The sequence below is a fragment of the Lepisosteus platostomus genome, chromosome 1 (genome assembly GCF_059453375.1).
Source record: "Lepisosteus platostomus isolate fLepPlt1 chromosome 1, fLepPlt1.hap1, whole genome shotgun sequence".
NCBI lineage: Eukaryota > Metazoa > Chordata > Actinopteri > Semionotiformes > Lepisosteidae > Lepisosteus > Lepisosteus platostomus.
In genome coordinates, this window is record NC_142611.1 from 82,489,096 (window position 1) to 82,508,383 (window position 19,288).

At 42.9% G+C, this 19,288-nt stretch overlaps 1 protein-coding gene across 1 annotated transcript in view; it reads right to left on the bottom strand.

Moving 5' to 3' along the window:
- Positions 1 to 10,962: 10,962 nt before the first annotated feature.
- Positions 10,963 to 19,288, bottom strand: part of atrn (attractin) — a 148,801-nt gene continuing 140,475 nt past the window's right edge. Inside the window, exons 28-29 of the mRNA XM_088639309.1 lie at positions 14,519 to 14,633; positions 10,963 to 13,515 (exon numbers count right to left, since the gene is read on the bottom strand). Of these exons, the coding sequence (XP_088495435.1) occupies positions 13,391 to 13,515; positions 14,519 to 14,633 (240 nt within the window). The 3' untranslated portion in view covers positions 10,963 to 13,390. The remainder of the gene's footprint in view (positions 13,516 to 14,518; positions 14,634 to 19,288) is intronic.

A 19,288-nucleotide genomic window follows, 5' to 3' on the forward strand; every position in this document is an offset into this window, starting at 1 on the left:
GGAGTCCTGGAAGAGGATGAGAGGAATGGTCTCCAGTGTGGGCTCTGGACTGCTCTGAGGATTGAGGAAAGGTAATGGAGTGCACCGCTGGAGAACGAGAAATGGAAATTCAGTAAGAATCATTAAGGTAAAAACATGCCCTCTAAAGATGTTCTAAGATATGAGTGTTGTTGTTCATACTTCTGGGCCACTCTAAGAAGCTGAATTTCCACAATGTTCGAGCGTTGCACTTAAATGCAGGCACAAAAGACCAAGGAGTTTACCTCAAATGCATAATCCTGCTCCAAAACCTCATCTCTTAAAGACGTCAAAGTGTACAAGGCTTATTCATGCATATATTGCTTTCTGACAGTAATGCTTTCTCAGAGCTGACAGCATGAATGACTGCTGCCTACGCAGATTAAGACTAATTTCCTGAATGCTTATTTGTAAAAGTGCTTGAGTATTTCTGTAGATCTGGGGAAAGGGACAAAATGTTTATGACAGCCTGCAGGCTGAGACTTCCAGGTGCAGCCTGAGTGACACCACCTTGCTTCCCATTCCCATTTTTATAAACAAACTGCACATAAGAGTGTAGGTGAAGCTTTCTCTGCAAAGTGTTACAAACAGAAAAAAAGAAGAACATACTTCTGAGGTATTGAAATTAAATGTTTTCCAACAATTATTTGTACCATCTTTATGCTATTTCAAGGTGGGTAGGAACATTCAATTAAACTGGCTCATCCTGTGTGCATTCCAGTCTCCATAAAAACCATGGCAACCTATGGCCAGTACCTTCTTCCAGTACCAGTACTAGGCCAGCTGTCTACTGTACATGTGAATTTCCCTAACTGGTGAGCTGTGGGTTGGAGTTCCTGCTGCAGACACTGCTATAATACCTTGGTTGAGGACAGGCCACCCACATGTCAGAACATGGCTGTTGATTGCTTATAATAAGACACATTTACTGACTCCACTAGTGCTATATCCAGCTACATGAGGTCAGAGGTTAACTTGAAACAAATTATAGATCTGTCAGAATCACAAAGCAGGGTCAGAAAATTGCCTCAGTGTGGGCCAGCCTGCACTTCCTGGAGCTGGTGATCCAGTACTTCTATCATTCAGCTGTGACCTCCTACCTGGTTCCTCTTTGCTTCTTCTCCTGATTTTGCTCCTCATGCATATTCCATTTGGATGTCTTCAGTTTTCCCTCCCTGTCCTTTATACTTGAATGTTTCTGAATATTTTTATGGACCCTGTTGCCCACCTCATTCGGATGTAATCCATACAGATTGGACAGCTGTCCTTTGCCATGATAAGGCCCAGCAGCCCAGAAAGCTGAAGTCTTCTTCTGCACACCTTGTCTTCAGCTGTGTGCTGTGTTGACTGTTTAACTTGAGACATTGTTTTCCTTTGCCTGGTGCTGGTAGGATTGCTGAGAAGACCACTGCTTTGGTGCAGTTCTTTAGTTCATTTAAAACGTGTTTGCATTTGTTATAGATGGAAAGTGTGGTTTTTTAGACCAATGTTGTTTGTGCCTGTATGGACAACAACTGTTTTCACCTGCCTTAGCTGATAGCCTGAATATTCTGTGGAAAATATCAACCTCTTCATCTACAGAAAGACAGGAAGGTGTTGTTGTCTGATACCTGATGCAAAGTTCAGTTACAGTGGTCTGGAGGATAGAGTCTCCAATTACCACAACATCTGGAAGTTGAGTGTAGTGTATGAATTTGAATTAGTTTCAGTGTGAAGACACACAAAGGTCTTGAAAAGCTCTGTAATATCAACTCCATAACCACAAATTAGTTCATGCAATAATTGCTTCCATTTATTTTTCAGGACGGATTGTTTACTGAATTATTAATGAGCAGTACAGAGCGAAAGCTGCTAAGGCTGATTGCTCTTCCGGTGTTCTTTATGTTAAACAGTACAGGATACAGAAACGTAGATGAGCTGCTGAGGAGTGTGACATGAGTGAACTCATAAATCATTAGTGAATGAAATTGTATTTATTCTTTTCAATTGAACTGAATATGGAACTTCTAAAGACATTTTGCATGAAGGTACAAACCACAGCAAAGCAGAAACTTTAAAATGTCAGAATTCACAAGAAAATTAAATCTTCTCATGCAGATCACAAAAGCACTAATGCCAATGTCCAGCTGGTTTACCAAGTTGAGTACTGTAACCAAAGTTGGCAGATTACAGAATAATCAACTAAAGTTACTGTCTTTAAATCGGATGAAATAGGAGGGTCAAGACTTCCAGTGTGGAGTGCTGTACACCCAATGATCCGTCCCCAAGGTGCAGTTCTCTTAGCCAAATTAGTTGTTATCATTATGTATCAGAATTAGATCATACAATTCCAGTACATCACCCAGGTAAATGTGACAGAGATATGATAACTGACAGAAAATGATAACTGACATGAATCAAATTTATTAACAATCAGACAAATCTCCTTTCCAGGTTTTCAAAATAATATTAATCTTCCAAAATATTGTATATTTGTCTCACAATTCTGCTTAAAATTAGCTGCTTTTAATTTTCCAAAATCTAAATCTTTAAGTGTTTAGGAGAAAAAATGGAAATCCTTACTGCAGAAGGCACTGAAGAAATGAATTTCTCCTTGCAGCCTTTTTTTTAAGAGCAAACAGGGCAACTGTGGGCTATTTAAAGGTATAACAGCCACTTTAATGGAAATCTTGAGAAGCAAAAGGAACATGACTCTGTTAATATCACAATGAAATCAGCTGAAATCTAAACATGGCATTAGTTGACTCCGTAGCAAACTGAGACTCTCAAAGAGGAGGGTAATTGTAATATTGGGGGAAGATAGGCTGCTGATGTAGATTCTTGTGATCCTAGAGGTGCAAAGCATTAGGGAAATAAAGACAGGTGAACACATGGTGCACTGTAATGGCACTGTAAATGCAACATGCAGCAATTTGACACTCTCAGAAGAGAAATGAAAGAAGCACTCAACCTATTCTTGGAGATAAGCACTTAGAAAAAGATGGTGAAAATCTGTATTTTCTGTAGAATGCCTGCAATCTTAAGGGCTGTGAAGCTGAGTTTTTGAAATAACAGAAAAGTACTTTTTGTACCCCGTTTTCAAATGAACTGTGCAATCGTAGCTCAGCTCCCCTGCCTGAAGTTCTGCAGACACACAACAGACGCTGAGTGTAATCTCAGAAGGTGCACAGCTGTCCAGAGCACATGTATTTGCTACGACCAGCAATCAGAAACCTGTTACCAGAAAACGCTCTAACCCGTCCCCAGTGCCGGCTAATTCCACAAAGCACCGCCGCACGTGTTGATCAGTCTCAGCTGTCCTTCACTAAACTCGCCCCAGTCTCCACTCCTTATAAACCCTCATTCAGTATCAGGCAGCGCTTGGTAATGGTTTCTCTCTTGGAGTGTCTGCTTACCTTGTTCTTCTGGCTGACTTCCTATTCTTAACCCCCTTGGTCTTTTGGATGTTTTCCTTTTTTGCTGTTTACCGACTACGTCTTTGTCTAGCGATTTGGATTGCTTGTCTAACGCTCTGAGATCGCCGCATAGGGTCCATTCGGCAACTCGCCGTAACGGTATTGGACCAGTTTATTACCATTCTGATTTTTTTCCCATCAGTTGTTCAGACAGTAGAGAGAAAATGACAATAAACACAGGGCAAACTTCACAGCCAGTCCATGGGTACAAAGTTAGGGGTGCTGTCTCAAAACGGCAAATAATTAGGAGTGCTTCAGGCAACTGTCGGCACCCTTCTTTTAAATATTATACAGTATATTTCAGTTTAAGCAGTTTTCTTCCCATCCTGCAGGCCACAGACAAGTGTGACTGATTAGCAGTTTTATCTGGGCTTTTCATTCCCCAAGACTAAAAACCCCGAAACCTCAGTATTCATCCCGCAGCAGCCACCATTAATCATTGTGACATCACGTGGGGGCGTGTCCAGTGTGGAGGCGGAGCCCTGGTAGAAGGGCGGAGCCTCGCCTTTGTCGTCCAGCTGTTTGGGCTTTCAGCTGATGAGCCCTAGCTGGGCGGGTCCTATGAGTTGGGCCCTCCTGGAAGGGGGGAGTTTGACAGCGACAGTCCTGGAGGGGATTGCAATCATAAGGTTTTCTTTTTCTTTTCGCCTGTCCCATCACACACTTTCACTGGAGCAGGCACACACACGCATTCAGTTCTTGTTGTGTTATTCCAGACTGGGTGCTATTGAACAGGGTCAGTCCAGTCTGGTCACCGCTGTGCTAGCGGGTTTTTTTCCCCACAATGGAGCCTGTTAAATATTGTAACGCAAATGGCCGACATTACAGGTTGTGCGAGCCGGCTTACCAGCTGTGTGACGTCACCGCCCTTCCCTGTGGAGAGCAGGGACCGCGGCCGCTGGGCTGACGGGAGATTTCCCTTTGGCTCAAGAGGCTCGGTCCCTGTTGAGTGATGCCGGAGGCCCGGGTTCGAGTCCCCAGCCATGGGGGCCGACCTGAGGCGGCAGTGGCAAGGGTCCGATCTTAGGTGAACCCTGGAGGTAGGTTAAGCCCAGCCTGGAGGTAATGCAGCACGTCAGTACTCTTTCTTTTCTCCTCTTTGTTAGCTTTTCACTCTTCTTGTATTATTTCTGGTACGTGCTAACCTCACACTGGTGCTTCCGTCCCCTCACCAGGGGCATTGACATTTTACCAGTGCTCGCTGCAGCGCCTCCCACTCCACTCTGTCACATCACCAATAAAGAGAATTAATGTAAGCCCGTTGCAGAGACGGCCATGACCTCACCTTTCCCAGAGTTCCTCTTCGTCACCACACTTTAACCTTTCCTGTATGTCGGTAAAGGTTTATCTTAGTCTCATCTGTCCATAAAATTTAATTCCAAAACTCACCTGGCTCATATTTGCCACTTCCAGACCAATTTCAAGGTGGTTTTCCTGTTCTTGGTGTGTATGAGAGGTTGCACCTTGCAGTGTAGCCTTTGTAATATTGCTGTCAGCCTTCTGCAAGCTGATTTTGACATCGTGTCCCCTGAACTAGAAAACACATATGGTGTTCTGGCTTTTGTTAGGGAGTGTGGCCAACTAAATACTGGATCAGAATCTCTGATCTAATGCCCCCGTGTGGTGACTGGGGAGACTGTGATGTACGAGGGGCTGTCCTTCAGAAGACCCAAGTCCTGACTTTTGATGTACTTATTTCTAATGACCCATTCAGTTGGTTACTACAATCCCATGACACTGTAACGGCAGGGGTAGTAATCACAGTGTCCTGAACAAATTCACATTGGGCTTCATCTTGTACCATCTGCCCTTCCTGAAGTTAATTCAATTGCTGAAGTGATTTCCCACTTCTCTGCATGATCCACTGTGCAGCACGACTGCAGGTGCAGAATGGGAACTGTCACCCAAGAAGGTGAATCAGGTCTTCTATGATAAGTGCTTTGGAATCCTTTAGGATAAGTGCAATATAAATGCAACTCTTTAACTAATCAATATACTCACGTGATGAGCTAACATGACCCAATATTCTATTCAGTCCATTAAAATCGAGTTTTCTAGAGCAATATATTGGAGGATTAGTTGCAGAAACCCCTTGTTTATTTGAACATGCTCCCACCTAGGCCAACAAAGCTAAAGCTTTTCTCCTCTCACAGGGTTAAAACCGTACATGAAAAACAAAGAATACATGTCAAGGGCTGCTGAAATAGATGGCTCCGTTGGCCTAATTGGGTATTCAGTTGAATGTTAACTGTTATGGGACTATCAGTTTCTTTTGCTTGTCAGTCACATCAACTGCATATCTTCTAGCTATACTTGCAGACAAGCATGAACATCACGCAGCAAAAGGCTCTTAACTCCTCCAGTTTCAGAAGCATTCCATTTTCACTGGCTGGGCGTTCATTAAAAATGTGGAAAAACTGATCTCAATTCCGGGCAAATAAAAGGTAAACCCAGAGTGCCACAGACCTAATCAGAGGACACGGACTTAAGTGATGTACACCGCTGTAGCATAAGCCACAAAATCAATGTCTCTTGAGGGCTAAGATTAAATTACAACTGATAATACATCTTTTATCAGGAACTTCCTCTGAGTCGATCAATACTACCAAGGAGCCACAGCTAGTGTCTTTGCAGAATTACAGAGCTCTGATACTGATGCATGAGTAGATTATTCAGCTAAAGTCCCAGTTAAGTATTTGCCATGTCTCCCTATAGGTTTTATCTGGGACATGATGCTCTTGCAGCCGGACTGTCGAGTCTTTTGCTTCTGGTTATTTCCAACATCTGTCGATCAGGGTTTATTTTGAAAATCTTTTCTTGTCTCCTTGTGACGCACAGTGTGAGCGACGCATAATCTGCCTGAAGACAGATAAGCAGCAGCCCTGGGAGATGGACATGCTGTTCACTGCCGGGCACAGCACCTCTGCCACTTACTCTTAGCACTGGGTACCAGATTGCAAATAAATAGCCACTTCAGTGTCACTGCACTAAACGCTTTGGATTTTATACTTGCACTGAATCCAACTATAACCGATTGAACACGACATCAACAAACACAGCCATGTGCAGAACTACCATGCTGTTATATGAGTGGATCAGGAGATACAGCATAATTTTATTAAAGTATGGAACACAAACCTTGGGGATTTCAAATTAGCCAAGTCCTAAACTGCTTATCTCTTTTAGTTTTAATGGACGTTAGTATCATTAGAGAGATAAATGCCAGATTCACAGACATCATAATCACTCTAAAATGTTTTATTCTGTTAATTCTGCTCTCTAAAGTTGACAGACATTTCAAAATCCTGCAAGAGCTGATTATACTCCTGTGTATAATAAGTATAAGGTAAAAGAAAGACATTACTAGCAGATGTTTCTGGAGGCATTAAGCTAAACTCTTTCGGACAGCGAATCCTCTCTGCTTACTGAAGAGTTGGCAGAATGCAATGAACACCATGTGTGGGAAAGGGTGATGACACCTTCACTTAGTCAATAATAGAGCTTGGAGCTCCCACTGCAAGATAACCTAAACTAACTGCGTTTTTCTGACAGAAGCGACATGCATTTGGAATAACATTTGTATCTTGACACCCAAATACAAAAACAAGAGAGAAAAATATTCTGCTACTAAGCTGTGGTTTTGATTTCTGTTCATAATTTGGTTTCTATAAACTCAACCGCTTAGGAATGCAAATTCAAAATTCTTTTTATATTTGGCGTTCTGAATGTAGCAAGACCAAGAAAAGTTCATCGTTGTATGTTTTTGATTTCTAAATGAAGTGCCAGATAAGGTAACCTGTTCATTTCTCTAAAGACTTATTATATCTGAAGTTCCCATTCTGCCTTCTCCCTCAACAATAACGGTGCTGTTTTTGCAGAAGATTGGAGGGTCATTCCCGAATCACTGGGACACTGCTGGGGACCCAGAAGCGTGATCCTATCGATTCCTCTGCTTGCAACAGGTAGGTCTGTTATGGGCACTGGGAAAGGAGAGGGTTTCAGAATTGTTTTGTAAACAAAATGGATTTTCAAATAAAAACATGAAAATGATTAAAAGCGTTCAAGCATCTCATGCCAGCTGTAGATTCAAATGTTTTATTTTAGAAAGGACGGACTTTTTTTATATCTCCTGACCATTTTTCCATTGCTTGAAATGACCCTCAACTAACCTGCTGTGTTAAAATCACTGTGCTGTAACAAACTGCAAAGCACCAAATGGCTTGTCTGCTATACTTTATCACCTCGAGAAGAAAACATGTTCAGTATAAATATTTGTCCCACAGCTTATTAAAGTTTTTTTTAGAAATATAAAATAATAAAAATGTAATATATACTGTATCTTTCACTCACTGGAAGTTCTAAATGTATGGTCTTACCAGAAAGTGTTCTACTTATACCATTGAAGAAAATGAAGAGACCAAACAGGATTTTTACATTTTATTTTAGACCAAAACTCTATACCATTCGCTATTTACATGTGTAGTAGATGGGTCTGTTTTCAGATCCTCAGGTCTAACATTAATTTCTTTTCATTCCTTGTTTTATGTTAATCTTAAAATACAAAAAAATTATTTACTCACTTTTGTTTACCAAAAAGGTGCATTCCTATGGATTGCTAAATCTCCTTTTTTTAAATATTATTTTGCTGTCTTTTTCAAAGAGAACTCTCCTGGCAATGAAACAGTTTACAATACTTTCTCGTTATTTACAAAAGAGTGCAATTGATGCTAAATTGTACATAGTTACAGACTACTTGTTCGGTTTCTGCGTGGCACTCACGCAGATGAGACAGGAACCCCAGAGAGGAAAGACACAGCGTCTCCGCTGGGTCTGATTTTGTCCACGAGGAGGCTGAACGCCAGGCTTGGAGAAGCATTCCCTCGTTGCCAAGTGCTCTCTCTCTTTCTGACACCCCTCGAACAGGTGCCTTGCTGTCTCAGGGCTGGACAAAATCACAGAGATGAGGGAGCTGTTCCCATCATCCCCTCTGTCCCCCAACATGCACACAGGTGGGACATTCCAGAGCCCTTCCACACTGTGCACAATCCCATCCCCTCAACATTACTAACAGTTTACTGAGAAGGGCGAAAGTGAAATAGCTCACAATTACAGCAAACCAAACTGTGGTTTTACATTTAAAATCACCATGGACAATGCTGCAGCCACACCTGGTATGACAAAACAGGCAAGAATGGAGCACTTTTAAGACACTGAAAATGGTCTTCAAACCCTGTGTTTAGTCCTGTTTCAATGGGATTCTGTTCATAGTTTAATCAGGTCAGTTTTTGCAAAAGCTCTCAATGCTGCTCCTAACTGGCCTCTGCAGTGTTGTGTGAGTGAAGGACTGAGGTAAGTGACTGGCTTGTCACATTTAAAGAAAACAAAATGGACAACATACTTCTTTCAATAAACCACTGGTTTCTTCATACAGTGATAAATAAAACCAAGACATTTCAACTTCAGATACAACACTATAGAATGGAACAGAAAAGTGGGAAGTATCCCTGCAATCTGGGGATAGAAACGAGATTTTTGGTATATTCACAGTAATGCCCAGTTTAGATTACAGTTTTAATCAAAATGGTATATGGGTATTTTAATGTTAAGACGACATAGCCTGCAAAATAGTGTATTTGTGCTAGAGGTTTGCTGTTTCAAAGGCATTGTTCTTAACATTGCTGTAAAACACTTAATACTTGCTTTAAGAAATCCATGATTTAAAACAAATGCACACATTGAACAAATGTGTGAAAACAACTAAATGTGTGAAGCATTTCAGGAAAATAAATGACCTAGTGCTCTCTGCAGGGCCAAAGGAGATGCAGTGAAGGAGAAAGTATAACATATAATCACTCTGGACACACAGCCTGTTGGCCACTTAAATGACACTGGACACATGGCCACTCTGAACAATTTTCCATTCCACACACTGGACACGTCCTTACTGACACGTGGCCATGCCTTCTTGGCAGCAGGCTGGGATTCGACTCCTCATCCAAGCACAGACAGCAATAAAAGATTTCTCTCTTTTTTTCCCCAAAGACTAAGCATAATGTGATCTCCTTTACAGATGTGTATAAACTAGGCCTTGTTTTCCCATCTGACTGCATGGGCTATTCCAGAGTACAGGAATTCCAGCAAGAACCACGAGCAACAAAAGCACTTCAGTACATTACAGACGGATAAAACGAAGAATAGAAAACACCTATGCAACTCACAGGACTGTGATGTAGATTAATTCTTCACCCTGAAGGGAAGGTGTGTTACAGTATATTAAAGATCACACTGCTCTTAAGGAACATATAGGGGTCTGTGCTCATGCAGAATTGTCACTTTCTGCTAATCTGCGCAACTGCCAAGCATTTTTCCCATTCCATTATGATCCATAACGTCTCCTTTTTCAAACAAAAAACACACAGAAACCACATCTGTGTTAAACAGATATGGTTCATACCCTTATAACTGAAGTTGGGGTAGGCCAAATTGCTCAGTTTAAGTTCCAAAATACATTCCCCTTTAACACATTTTCACCAGATTTGTATTCACAGAAATAAGTGATATGAGCTAAATTAAAGTCATTTTTTAATATGCTGGTCCCCGTACTCAAAAACATCTTTCCGATTCTACACAAATAATTTGCTCAATCAAATACAGTTAAAATGGGCAAAGAACAGAACATCTCTACAAATTAAATCTGGGGCTTTCTTAAATTCAAAATGCTTTTTTTCCACTTTTTCTCTGAAGAAACACAGAGAGGTAAAATGCTTTGAAAAACAGTTTCTGATTTCAGAGAGCGCACAGCAAGGCACATCAGATGAGCTGTGCAAAGTGACTGAGGAAACCTCTAACACAGCCTGAATGTGTCCTGCATTCCTCTTTTACTCCTCTTGCTTCTAAGCATACAAAATATCACTCAAAGATCACAGAACACTGCAAACACCAATTACCCTAGTCCTTCTGAAAGAGGCTTATTTCTTTTAGTACCTATAAAGGAAAACAAGGATTACAATAGTAACACATTTACTATTGTGTTAATAAGTTAAGACATCCTTAAATTAGTAAAAAAAACAGAAATGGTATGGGAGCATAACACTAAAGAGAACACATACACGAGGGATCAAGTGCTGAACTCAGTAATTCACTTTGTGAAAGCTTTGCCCAATATTCCTCAGGTGTGTGAGCAAGAGGCGGAACTGCAGGTGGGGCAGAACAACTTTCACAGCTGGGCTGAGGTCCGAGACACCGCCTCACATGGCAACACTAGCTTAAGTGCTGTCGCACTCACGGGGGAGAAAGCTGAATGTTCCCATTGGAACAGAGGACAGCGCAGACCTACAGCTGCTCTGAAGCGGGAAAATCCAAAAAGCTACAGAAGCAGTTGATCTGTAAATCTGGCCTGTCATTACAGATTATAATAAAATAATTTAATGGCTCGGGATGAGCTGAAAGACCTCAAGTATTCAACCAGTTAACTGAAACCTGAAAAAGCTTCTTCTCATTTAAAGAGTGATCTTTATTTTAGAGAAACTATCAATAACGACACAAACATAAAAAATTACTTCATTTTAGCAGCCTGTCAAAGGACAGCTCCTATACTCATTGACTCATGAAAGAACAAGCTGGGGTAAAACTTGAGATAAGAAAAGAAATGACTTGATTTTATGGTTTTCTTTTTTTTAATCATGGAGGCAATCTGGTCAAGAAATCCGGTCAAAATGTGCCTTTTAAAACAGGATTGAAAAGTATGGTTTTAAAAGCAGAGAATCCACAACCTCACCAGCTGCTTCCAAGACTCCTGCTGAAAAAATCTGGCAATTAAGAGAGCACAAGCCCATCAGCGTTTCAGAAGAGCAGCACCTTGCAAGGTTCTGAACCAGCCCAGAGCAAGAGCTGCATCAAAGAGAGACCTGGCCTCTGAAACACAGGCTGAGACTCAGCTATCAGAACTATCTGTACTGAGAGTTTTCAATAATAAAATATACTTTACACGAAGGCTGGACAGAACACAACACCCAAACCAGACAGTAAGTGCTTTTCCCAGAATGAAATGCATCTGTGAGTGTGATGCTGCAGTCTGTGTGACGGGATCCTGCTGCTCCCACCCAAGGAGCTCCTTCCACCTGCCTGTTAGATCCCTGCGAGGACGGCTGGACGCTAGACGAGCCTGCAGCAGCCTGGAGCGACAGCGAGGTCACATTGTGTCCGTGTCGCTACCTGGGAGCTCAGGGACTAAGGACCCTCCTAAGCTGTCCGCACCAGGAACTCATCGTGCAGCACCGGAGCTTGGCAGTGGTGAGCCAAGAAGGCTAATAATCAGCTTAAGAGTAAAAAGAAACTCTAAACGCACAGAATTTTCAGCCTTAGAACAAAAACGTTCTGAGTATATTGGTAACAAGGGAAATACAAGACTTCAAAGGCTAAAGCTATCTCTTATGTCTTGTAATATCTGGGATTCTATATCCTTCAAAATAGCATTAAATCACATATAACACCTCAAATAACCAACATAGACATAAATAAAATAAAAACTTTCTACCACAGAAGCAATGTAAAAATCTGTGAGTATGTATTGGGACAAAGTGTGCCCCTCCTTAATAACACGGACATGCATATTTCTGAAACATGTCTGGGGCCTACATTAAATCAAAACATCCTGCCAGCTGCCAGTGGCAGGACTGCAGAAGGAAGAAGCCCTTGTTACACTAAACCGACCACTAACCAAGACGTTTTTTAATTCTCTTCTGGTGGATGGTCTAAAATTTGAATTTAAACCAGGTCTACAAGAAAGAATGTTTCTTGAAAAATGCTCCACCATGTCTTTCAACTCCTAAATACACAACACGGTTCACTAAATAAAAGTGGCTTATATTTCATAATGGGGTTAACAGTTGTGTTATCTCATCTTCTTGACTTGCGCAGTGCCCTAGCAGTCACAGTGCTCTAAGTTGGCCGTATGTGGAGAAAGTATAAGACTCAGCGCGTGTGCGTTTGGACCAGTTTCCACCAGACTCCTCAGCCACTCTCACCTGCCTCCAGACCATCAGGAGCTCATGCCAGGATGAGTGTTACAGTCTGGAGCCCAAGTTCTTACTCTGTCCAGTGCTGTCAGTAATAGAGGAGAGTATATCTGCACTGAAACCGGCAGGACTCTTGCAGCACGCTCGATCGTGATCGAGTCTGACAGGGATAAGGAGTATTCTGGAAAAACACAAAGGAGACCAGAACTGCAGCTTCAGCGTGGCTCAACCAGGGCTTTCCTTCCTGCACACAGCAGCCCTGAGCAGAGCCCTGTCTCACCCTCAGCTCCCTACAGACCACGTGCCAAACTGCCCAGCCCTCCCTGTTCACGTGAGCTACAGAAACATGCTGTGACAGAAGAGTTCAGCACATGACACACACATGACACATGTGTGTCACGTGATGCACACGACAAACATGATCCATCAAGGTTTGTGTTTGTGTTTTTTTTCAGCAGATGGGAGCGAGGCATGTAAACAGATGATATGCAAAACCTTTTCCAACAAAGATGCATTTTTCCATGATGTTTATAAAATAATAAATAAAACAAGAAAGGGAAAAAATACCAGGGGGGAGGACCATCCAATGGAAACCAGCCCAATCAACTGCAGTATGAACCTACTGCGAGTCATGTCCTAAACACAGCTTCACAATTGGACTTTCCTTTTTGTCCCCCTTGTGTTTCGTTCTTGGAGAGGATTTCAAGTGTCTGTGGGCCAGGTCTGCAGTAACAGTTTCCTCCGTCTTCTTTGTGAGTGAACTCGCAGCCCCAGTGAGAACAGGAGCTGACTGAGCCCCCCCCAGGCCAGGCCCCTCCCAAAACCCCTCCCATGCAGACATACGGCCCCTCCCACAGGGCCTGGCCCCTCCCCTGGGTGTGGCTCCAAACAGGGTGCAGGTCAGATACAGGTGGCAGGCTGTGCTGGGGGCTGGTGTTTGCGGTTCCTTATGGCACCCGATTTCTCCTTGTACGCCAGGCACATCTGCTGGGACACATCCACCAAGGCGCTGGCAACAGCAAGACCTGTATCAAGGGAAACAGATTGAGTGTTACCCTAAGGGAAAACTGATCTGGACTGTTCCAAGTCCGCAGATCCCAGACAGCAGGTGCTACTTGAGTGTTACTATGTAAAGGCTTGAAATGCATGATACCACTGATTTAAAATGTTATTCTAAATCTTGAATTTTTAATTGATGCAAATGAAGATAATACTGATACCCCTTTTCCAAGATCAAACCTATTCACATATAAATCACATGGAAAAAATATTTTCATCCAAAACTTAATTTTCACATGAAAAAAGCCAAAAGTGCAGTTATGAGCATATTTCTTCTGCATATGAAACAGCTCAGTGCTGTGTTTAAGCTATGCATGGCAGGCAGAACATGCTCCCACAAATTTAATAAAGAGCAAAGTGTAACAAGTTCATTTCCTTGCCAGACCTTAATGATTGAGAAACATCCCTGTTAGAGGATGTTCCTTTACAGGAACTTCATTATGCCTACAACACATTGTCAAGTTCTCAGGAATGCCATTAGCTGCATCAAGCGTTAGGACACAGTGACAACATAGGAATTTTTTATGCCAGCAGGAAACAGAGCAGATGCTGCAATTGAGATAAGCCTGCTGCCACAGTCTCTCCTCGGGAACCAAAAAAGGAGCGATCTGAGATTGGGACACAGGAAAGAAGCAAAGCTCTGCTCCTGACCTGTAAAAGTCAGGACGACTGGAGATGATTAAGGTAAAACTAGTCTGGTAACAAGCATCCAGAGGTGTTCTGCATCGCCACACTGCTCTGCTGAGCTGGGCAAATCGTGTCTTGTGTCAGCACAGAAAGGGATCAGTGCAGGCAGGGGCTGAGTTGGTCAACCCACGTGTATTGATTGTGATATGACAGACATCAGCAGACAAGGGAATAGAGGAAGGAGAACCAAACCTAGACGTTAAATCCCAGAGACGGGAGGAGGGAGAAGCTGAATGCTCTAAGGTGAAAGACAAATGCAGGGACAAAGACAGAGGAGCTCACCTGACTGCCCTGGAGGGGGGATGCCCCCTGACCCTCGTGGCAGTCTGACGAAGATGGACAGCACAGCGGCCTTGTTCCCAAAGCAGGGCTCCAGGGCAATGGGCTTGGGCACAGTCTGCACAAACAAGAGGCAGAGAGTTTGACACGTGACCAGGCTGAGGAGCTCACACCTTCACCTCCTTCAGACAGCCTTCCAGATGAAGCGTGCTGAAACACACACAGCAGCAACACTCTATTACAACTGACATGCTGGCACTTCCCTCTGGCTTTAAACAAAGTCTCTGCAGCTTCATTTACTGATCCTGTCAGCACTAGTCTGACCTACTGTACTTGAAGACACCTTGAAAAATCCCAGGACTGATCTCCGAGTGCCGGATGAACTAGACAAAACCCTCAAAAAGCCGGCTGCCGCAGTCCCACAGTGGACGTCTTGTGTTAGGCTGCAGAAACAAGCACACATGGAGCTGGCAAAGAGGTAGCCTTGCCATTGCAGCTACCTTATGTTTCAGAGAAGAAACAGGTTCACGCTGACGGATTCATCTCTCACTCTGCCGTTGTCCTTGTTCTGCTGAGCCATGCTTGTGCTAGCTGCCAGACCTAAACCCGGCGCAGATTAAGCAAGGGAAAGGAGGAAGGCGAACCCACAGCAAGACATTTCCCCATCCTTAGGCATTATTACAGCTGACCCAAATGCCTTAACTGAACGTTGGCACTTTGGCCAACGCCTGCAGAGACAGCGGCTCACCTCATCTTTGGTTCTCCATTATAGCTCACCCTGAGGGTATTGCCACACCTACCAGCATTCACTGTGAGCGCTGCCAGGCTCCTGACAGCACCCTAGACCAGTGGTTCTCAAACTGTGGTACGCGTACCTGCAGTGGTACGTGGCGTGCCGCCAGGTGGTACGCCAAATGACCCTGGAACTGTGTTGTGTGCACTGAAAAATCGGGACGGGTTTTCATATTTTGTATTTTTTTACGTGTCGAATACGCAGCCTACGTACTCCGATACAGTGCGCGCTAATACTTCAGTGGACACAAGAGATACTCTGTAATTTTATACCACTCTATAGGAATGCGTACTACGGACGCAAGTGACCAATTGTATTTAAAAAAGCTACTGTATCTCCAGCAAATAGGGAGAAAGGAGAATGTGCGTGATTTTGGAACACTGCCAACGTTGTAAACACAGGAATGCATAGAAATGCGTGCTACGAACGCTGGTAATCTTGTGAGCACAGGAAAGCGTGAAAAATAACAGAAAAATATTTAAGAACTGTTCTAAGTTAATTTGAGAAAAATACACAGAGCGTCTTTGTGTTTCTCTCCCATGCGAAAAATGCAAGCTTGCGGATTGCTAAAGCAGGTAAGCCCCACACTATTATGTGTGGAGAAAAAGCTGCTGAACAGCTCGACCTGCTGCCCCCCCTGAAAGACACAGTCATTCATAGAATTATTGAAATGAAGGATTATATCAAAAGTACGCTGACAGAGCGCGTTAAGATGAGCAGATGTTTTTCACTGCAATTAGATGAGTCTGTAGTCGATTTGGCCAATTCGCTCATTTACGTTAGATATGAGATTGAGGGTAGGTCCCGTGAGGACTTTCTGTTCTGTAAGCCGCTACCAACAGGAACTACAGGAGAGCACGTATTTCAGCTTCTGAATGAATTTAATAAAGAGAATGGCATCGACTGGATAAAATGTGTCGGAGTTTGTACAGACGGTGCTAGAGCAATGACAAGCCGACACAGCAGTGTAGTTGCACGAATTAGAGAGGTTGCTCCAGAAATTAATGGTTTCATTGCAACATCCACCGTGAGACCTTTGCCGTCAAGAAAATGCCTGACGATTTAAAATCTGTTAGACTGTTGTGAATTGTATCAAGGCTCGAAAAATTAATTCACATCTGCTTTGCTCGACTAAACAGGATCACCCCTCTCACTGAAATGGTGCTTTTTTATTTTTATGTGTTGTTTTTTTTTCTGTAAAACACTTTGAGAAGCCACATTTTAATAAATCAAACAAAGTTTATTATTATAATATTTATTAAATGTATGTGTGAGTGTGTGTGCACATGCGCTCTTGTTGGTCATTGATAATTTCTGGGGTTCCTATGAGATGATTACTTGTAGTTGGTACTTGGATGCTTTGGTTGGATTAGGGGTGGTACTTGGTCCAAAAGATTTGAGAACCACTGCCCTAGACAATCAGTCCCCTTCAAAGGCACATTGTTCTGTTCCTCCTGCAGACAGAAACTCCCTCTACTGATTTGCACACGTTCTCTCATTACATTTCTGAGCCTGTGAAGAGTCACACAGGCAACTGAACTGGAATAGGTCTTGCTAAAATACTGATCTGCAGCTCACACATGCATATTGACACACCGAAATGCCTAGCATCCAGCTGAGGTTCACACATCACCTTTTAAGTGTCTGAAGTCATTTAGAAGTAAGTTTCCACATTTTAGGAAGCTCTATAATTAAATGAATGCTATGTGACATACATTGGTGACATTAAAACCCTTAAATGATTAGAAAGCTAAAACCACTGTAAAAAAACAAAATTAGCCAAAGCACTGAAAAGAGAGCTCCTGTATTTGTAATTTACTGTACTATAGCCCTGTGTGGGCTTACAGGTTTATCAAACAGAATAGTCTACAAGCCCAGTCTGTTCATACTAAAATTTAAATAAGATAAGATCACATTCAATTCCTTGCATTAGGAATTTGTCAATTTCAAAAATCCAATTACTGCTATTAGGCCACATTCAAAAATGTGTTTCCTAAAGACCTTGTCTATTTGCAAATACCAGTAATTAATATTCTGTGCACTGAGGGCTTGTCCTAGAAGAGCAGCAGCTGTAAGCGTGTTTGTTGTTAGTACTCAGTCTAGTTTGGAAAGAGTTTGCAGTGGCTCACAAGGCACAAGGCAGGAGCTGATCCTGGCTTCAGCAGTGCTAAGGGCAGTGGTTGTACAAGACATGAATGTTGGGCCCAGGTACAGAGCTGGGGAACAGCACAATGTACAACAGAGGCATCTGCCACCCCAACTCCCGCCCTGGTCTCTGCCTCGAACTGACCTCTGTCAACAGTCCAGGAAAACCGAAAAACAAGAACAAACTTCCCCATAAAACAAAAGTATGTTTTGTCAAACTATATTGTACTTTATCTTCACTTAACATTTCAGCAACAAATCTACCTTCATAAAAATACATCCAATTACATTTTCTATTGGATAGCTATGGACACAATGGTTCTGCAAACCTCTCTAAGCTTTCCTGCAAAAAAAAAAAACGACAAAACAAACTAGAACAGAGCACTGTAAAACACAGCATCAAGCTCCTGCCTGGTCGCAGCACACACCTCTATCCTGGTCCCCTCTCACAGAGGTCAGGGACGTGCGCCCCCTGCTGGCAGAGATGGGGTACGGCTCCACTTATTCTGCTGTCAGTTTTGGAGCACTGATGCTGCTGGAGCACAGGCTCAAGTGAGGACAGCTGTCCCAGTTTGACAGTCTGGAGACTCCTAATTGCTCTGACAGTGGAGTTAGTGAAGAAGCTGTAGAACTGCAGGGAGCAGCCAGAGAACAAGACTGTAGGGGCTGAGGTGACAAACTAAGCAAGTCAGGTGCCTCAGACACACACGGCTGTTTCTGTTAAGATTGAAGTTACTTATACTTGGATTTTTTTAATGCTACTGAGCATTAGATGACAGTTTTAGCAAACCACCCACACAGTACCTTGTGTAAAGCATTTGCTTATGAACTGCAGTGACAATTGTCAAAAAAGTTTTAAAAAATACAACATTCTTGGGAGCTGCAATAGAGTCACAGAATTTACAGATTAATTCCACTTTAAGATTGTTTTAATACAGAATATACCACTTCCTCTACTTTCAGCTTACTGTGAACCCTGTGCACGAGAATCTCAGCAGAACAGGGTCCACTGAGCTTTTTGATGCTTCTACTGTGTTACACTGTCCTTTTTCACAGTGAGACCCATTTCTGAGCAGAGCATCGTGCTTGGAATCAACTAATGCTGATTTATTGCTCCTGACGGATATGTAGCTTGGACACTGTCATGCCTACAAGCTCATTACGAATTTAGCCGGGACACCCTCACATGATGAGGTGGCAGAGTTTTGGGGTGCCCCCCTATCAGAGTACGATAGCAATTCTAACAGCTGGGGTAGCTCAATCTCATTAGATCGCACAAGCTAAGCAAGGTTGGACCTGGTCAGTAAAAACCAGACCAAAAGGCTCTGCTTGGCACCCATGATACAAGAACTTTCACGGCTGCCTCAGAGAGCCTCAGAGAGAGAGATTCACAGCACTGCAATATATCTAAAGAATGACTCATCGTTCAAAGGTAATTTCACTTGTATTCCAGTCATTAAAAGAATTAATAAATACAACTCTTGCAGATTGTGAATGAGATACAGGATATACAGTATGAGCGCTGTTTGGAAGTTACTGAATAAAATCTCCACCTTTTTGTGAATGTTCAGTCCTGTATCAGGCTCTGTAACAGCTGCCTCCATAAAGCAGGGGACCACAGGCATGCAGAGCATAGCAAATGAGGAGGCATGAACTCGGGACACGTCTCACAATCCTGGTGTGTCAGAGACAGGGTTTCCGTGAGAAAACCTGTAGTGGAGGCTGCCTGCCAGAGCTGGCAGCCCACACCGGTGACAAGAGATGTCAAACAGCTTCTGAGCAGGAATGAAACTGACAGCAGGTGAGCACACGAAGGTCTATGACGGGGCTAAGCC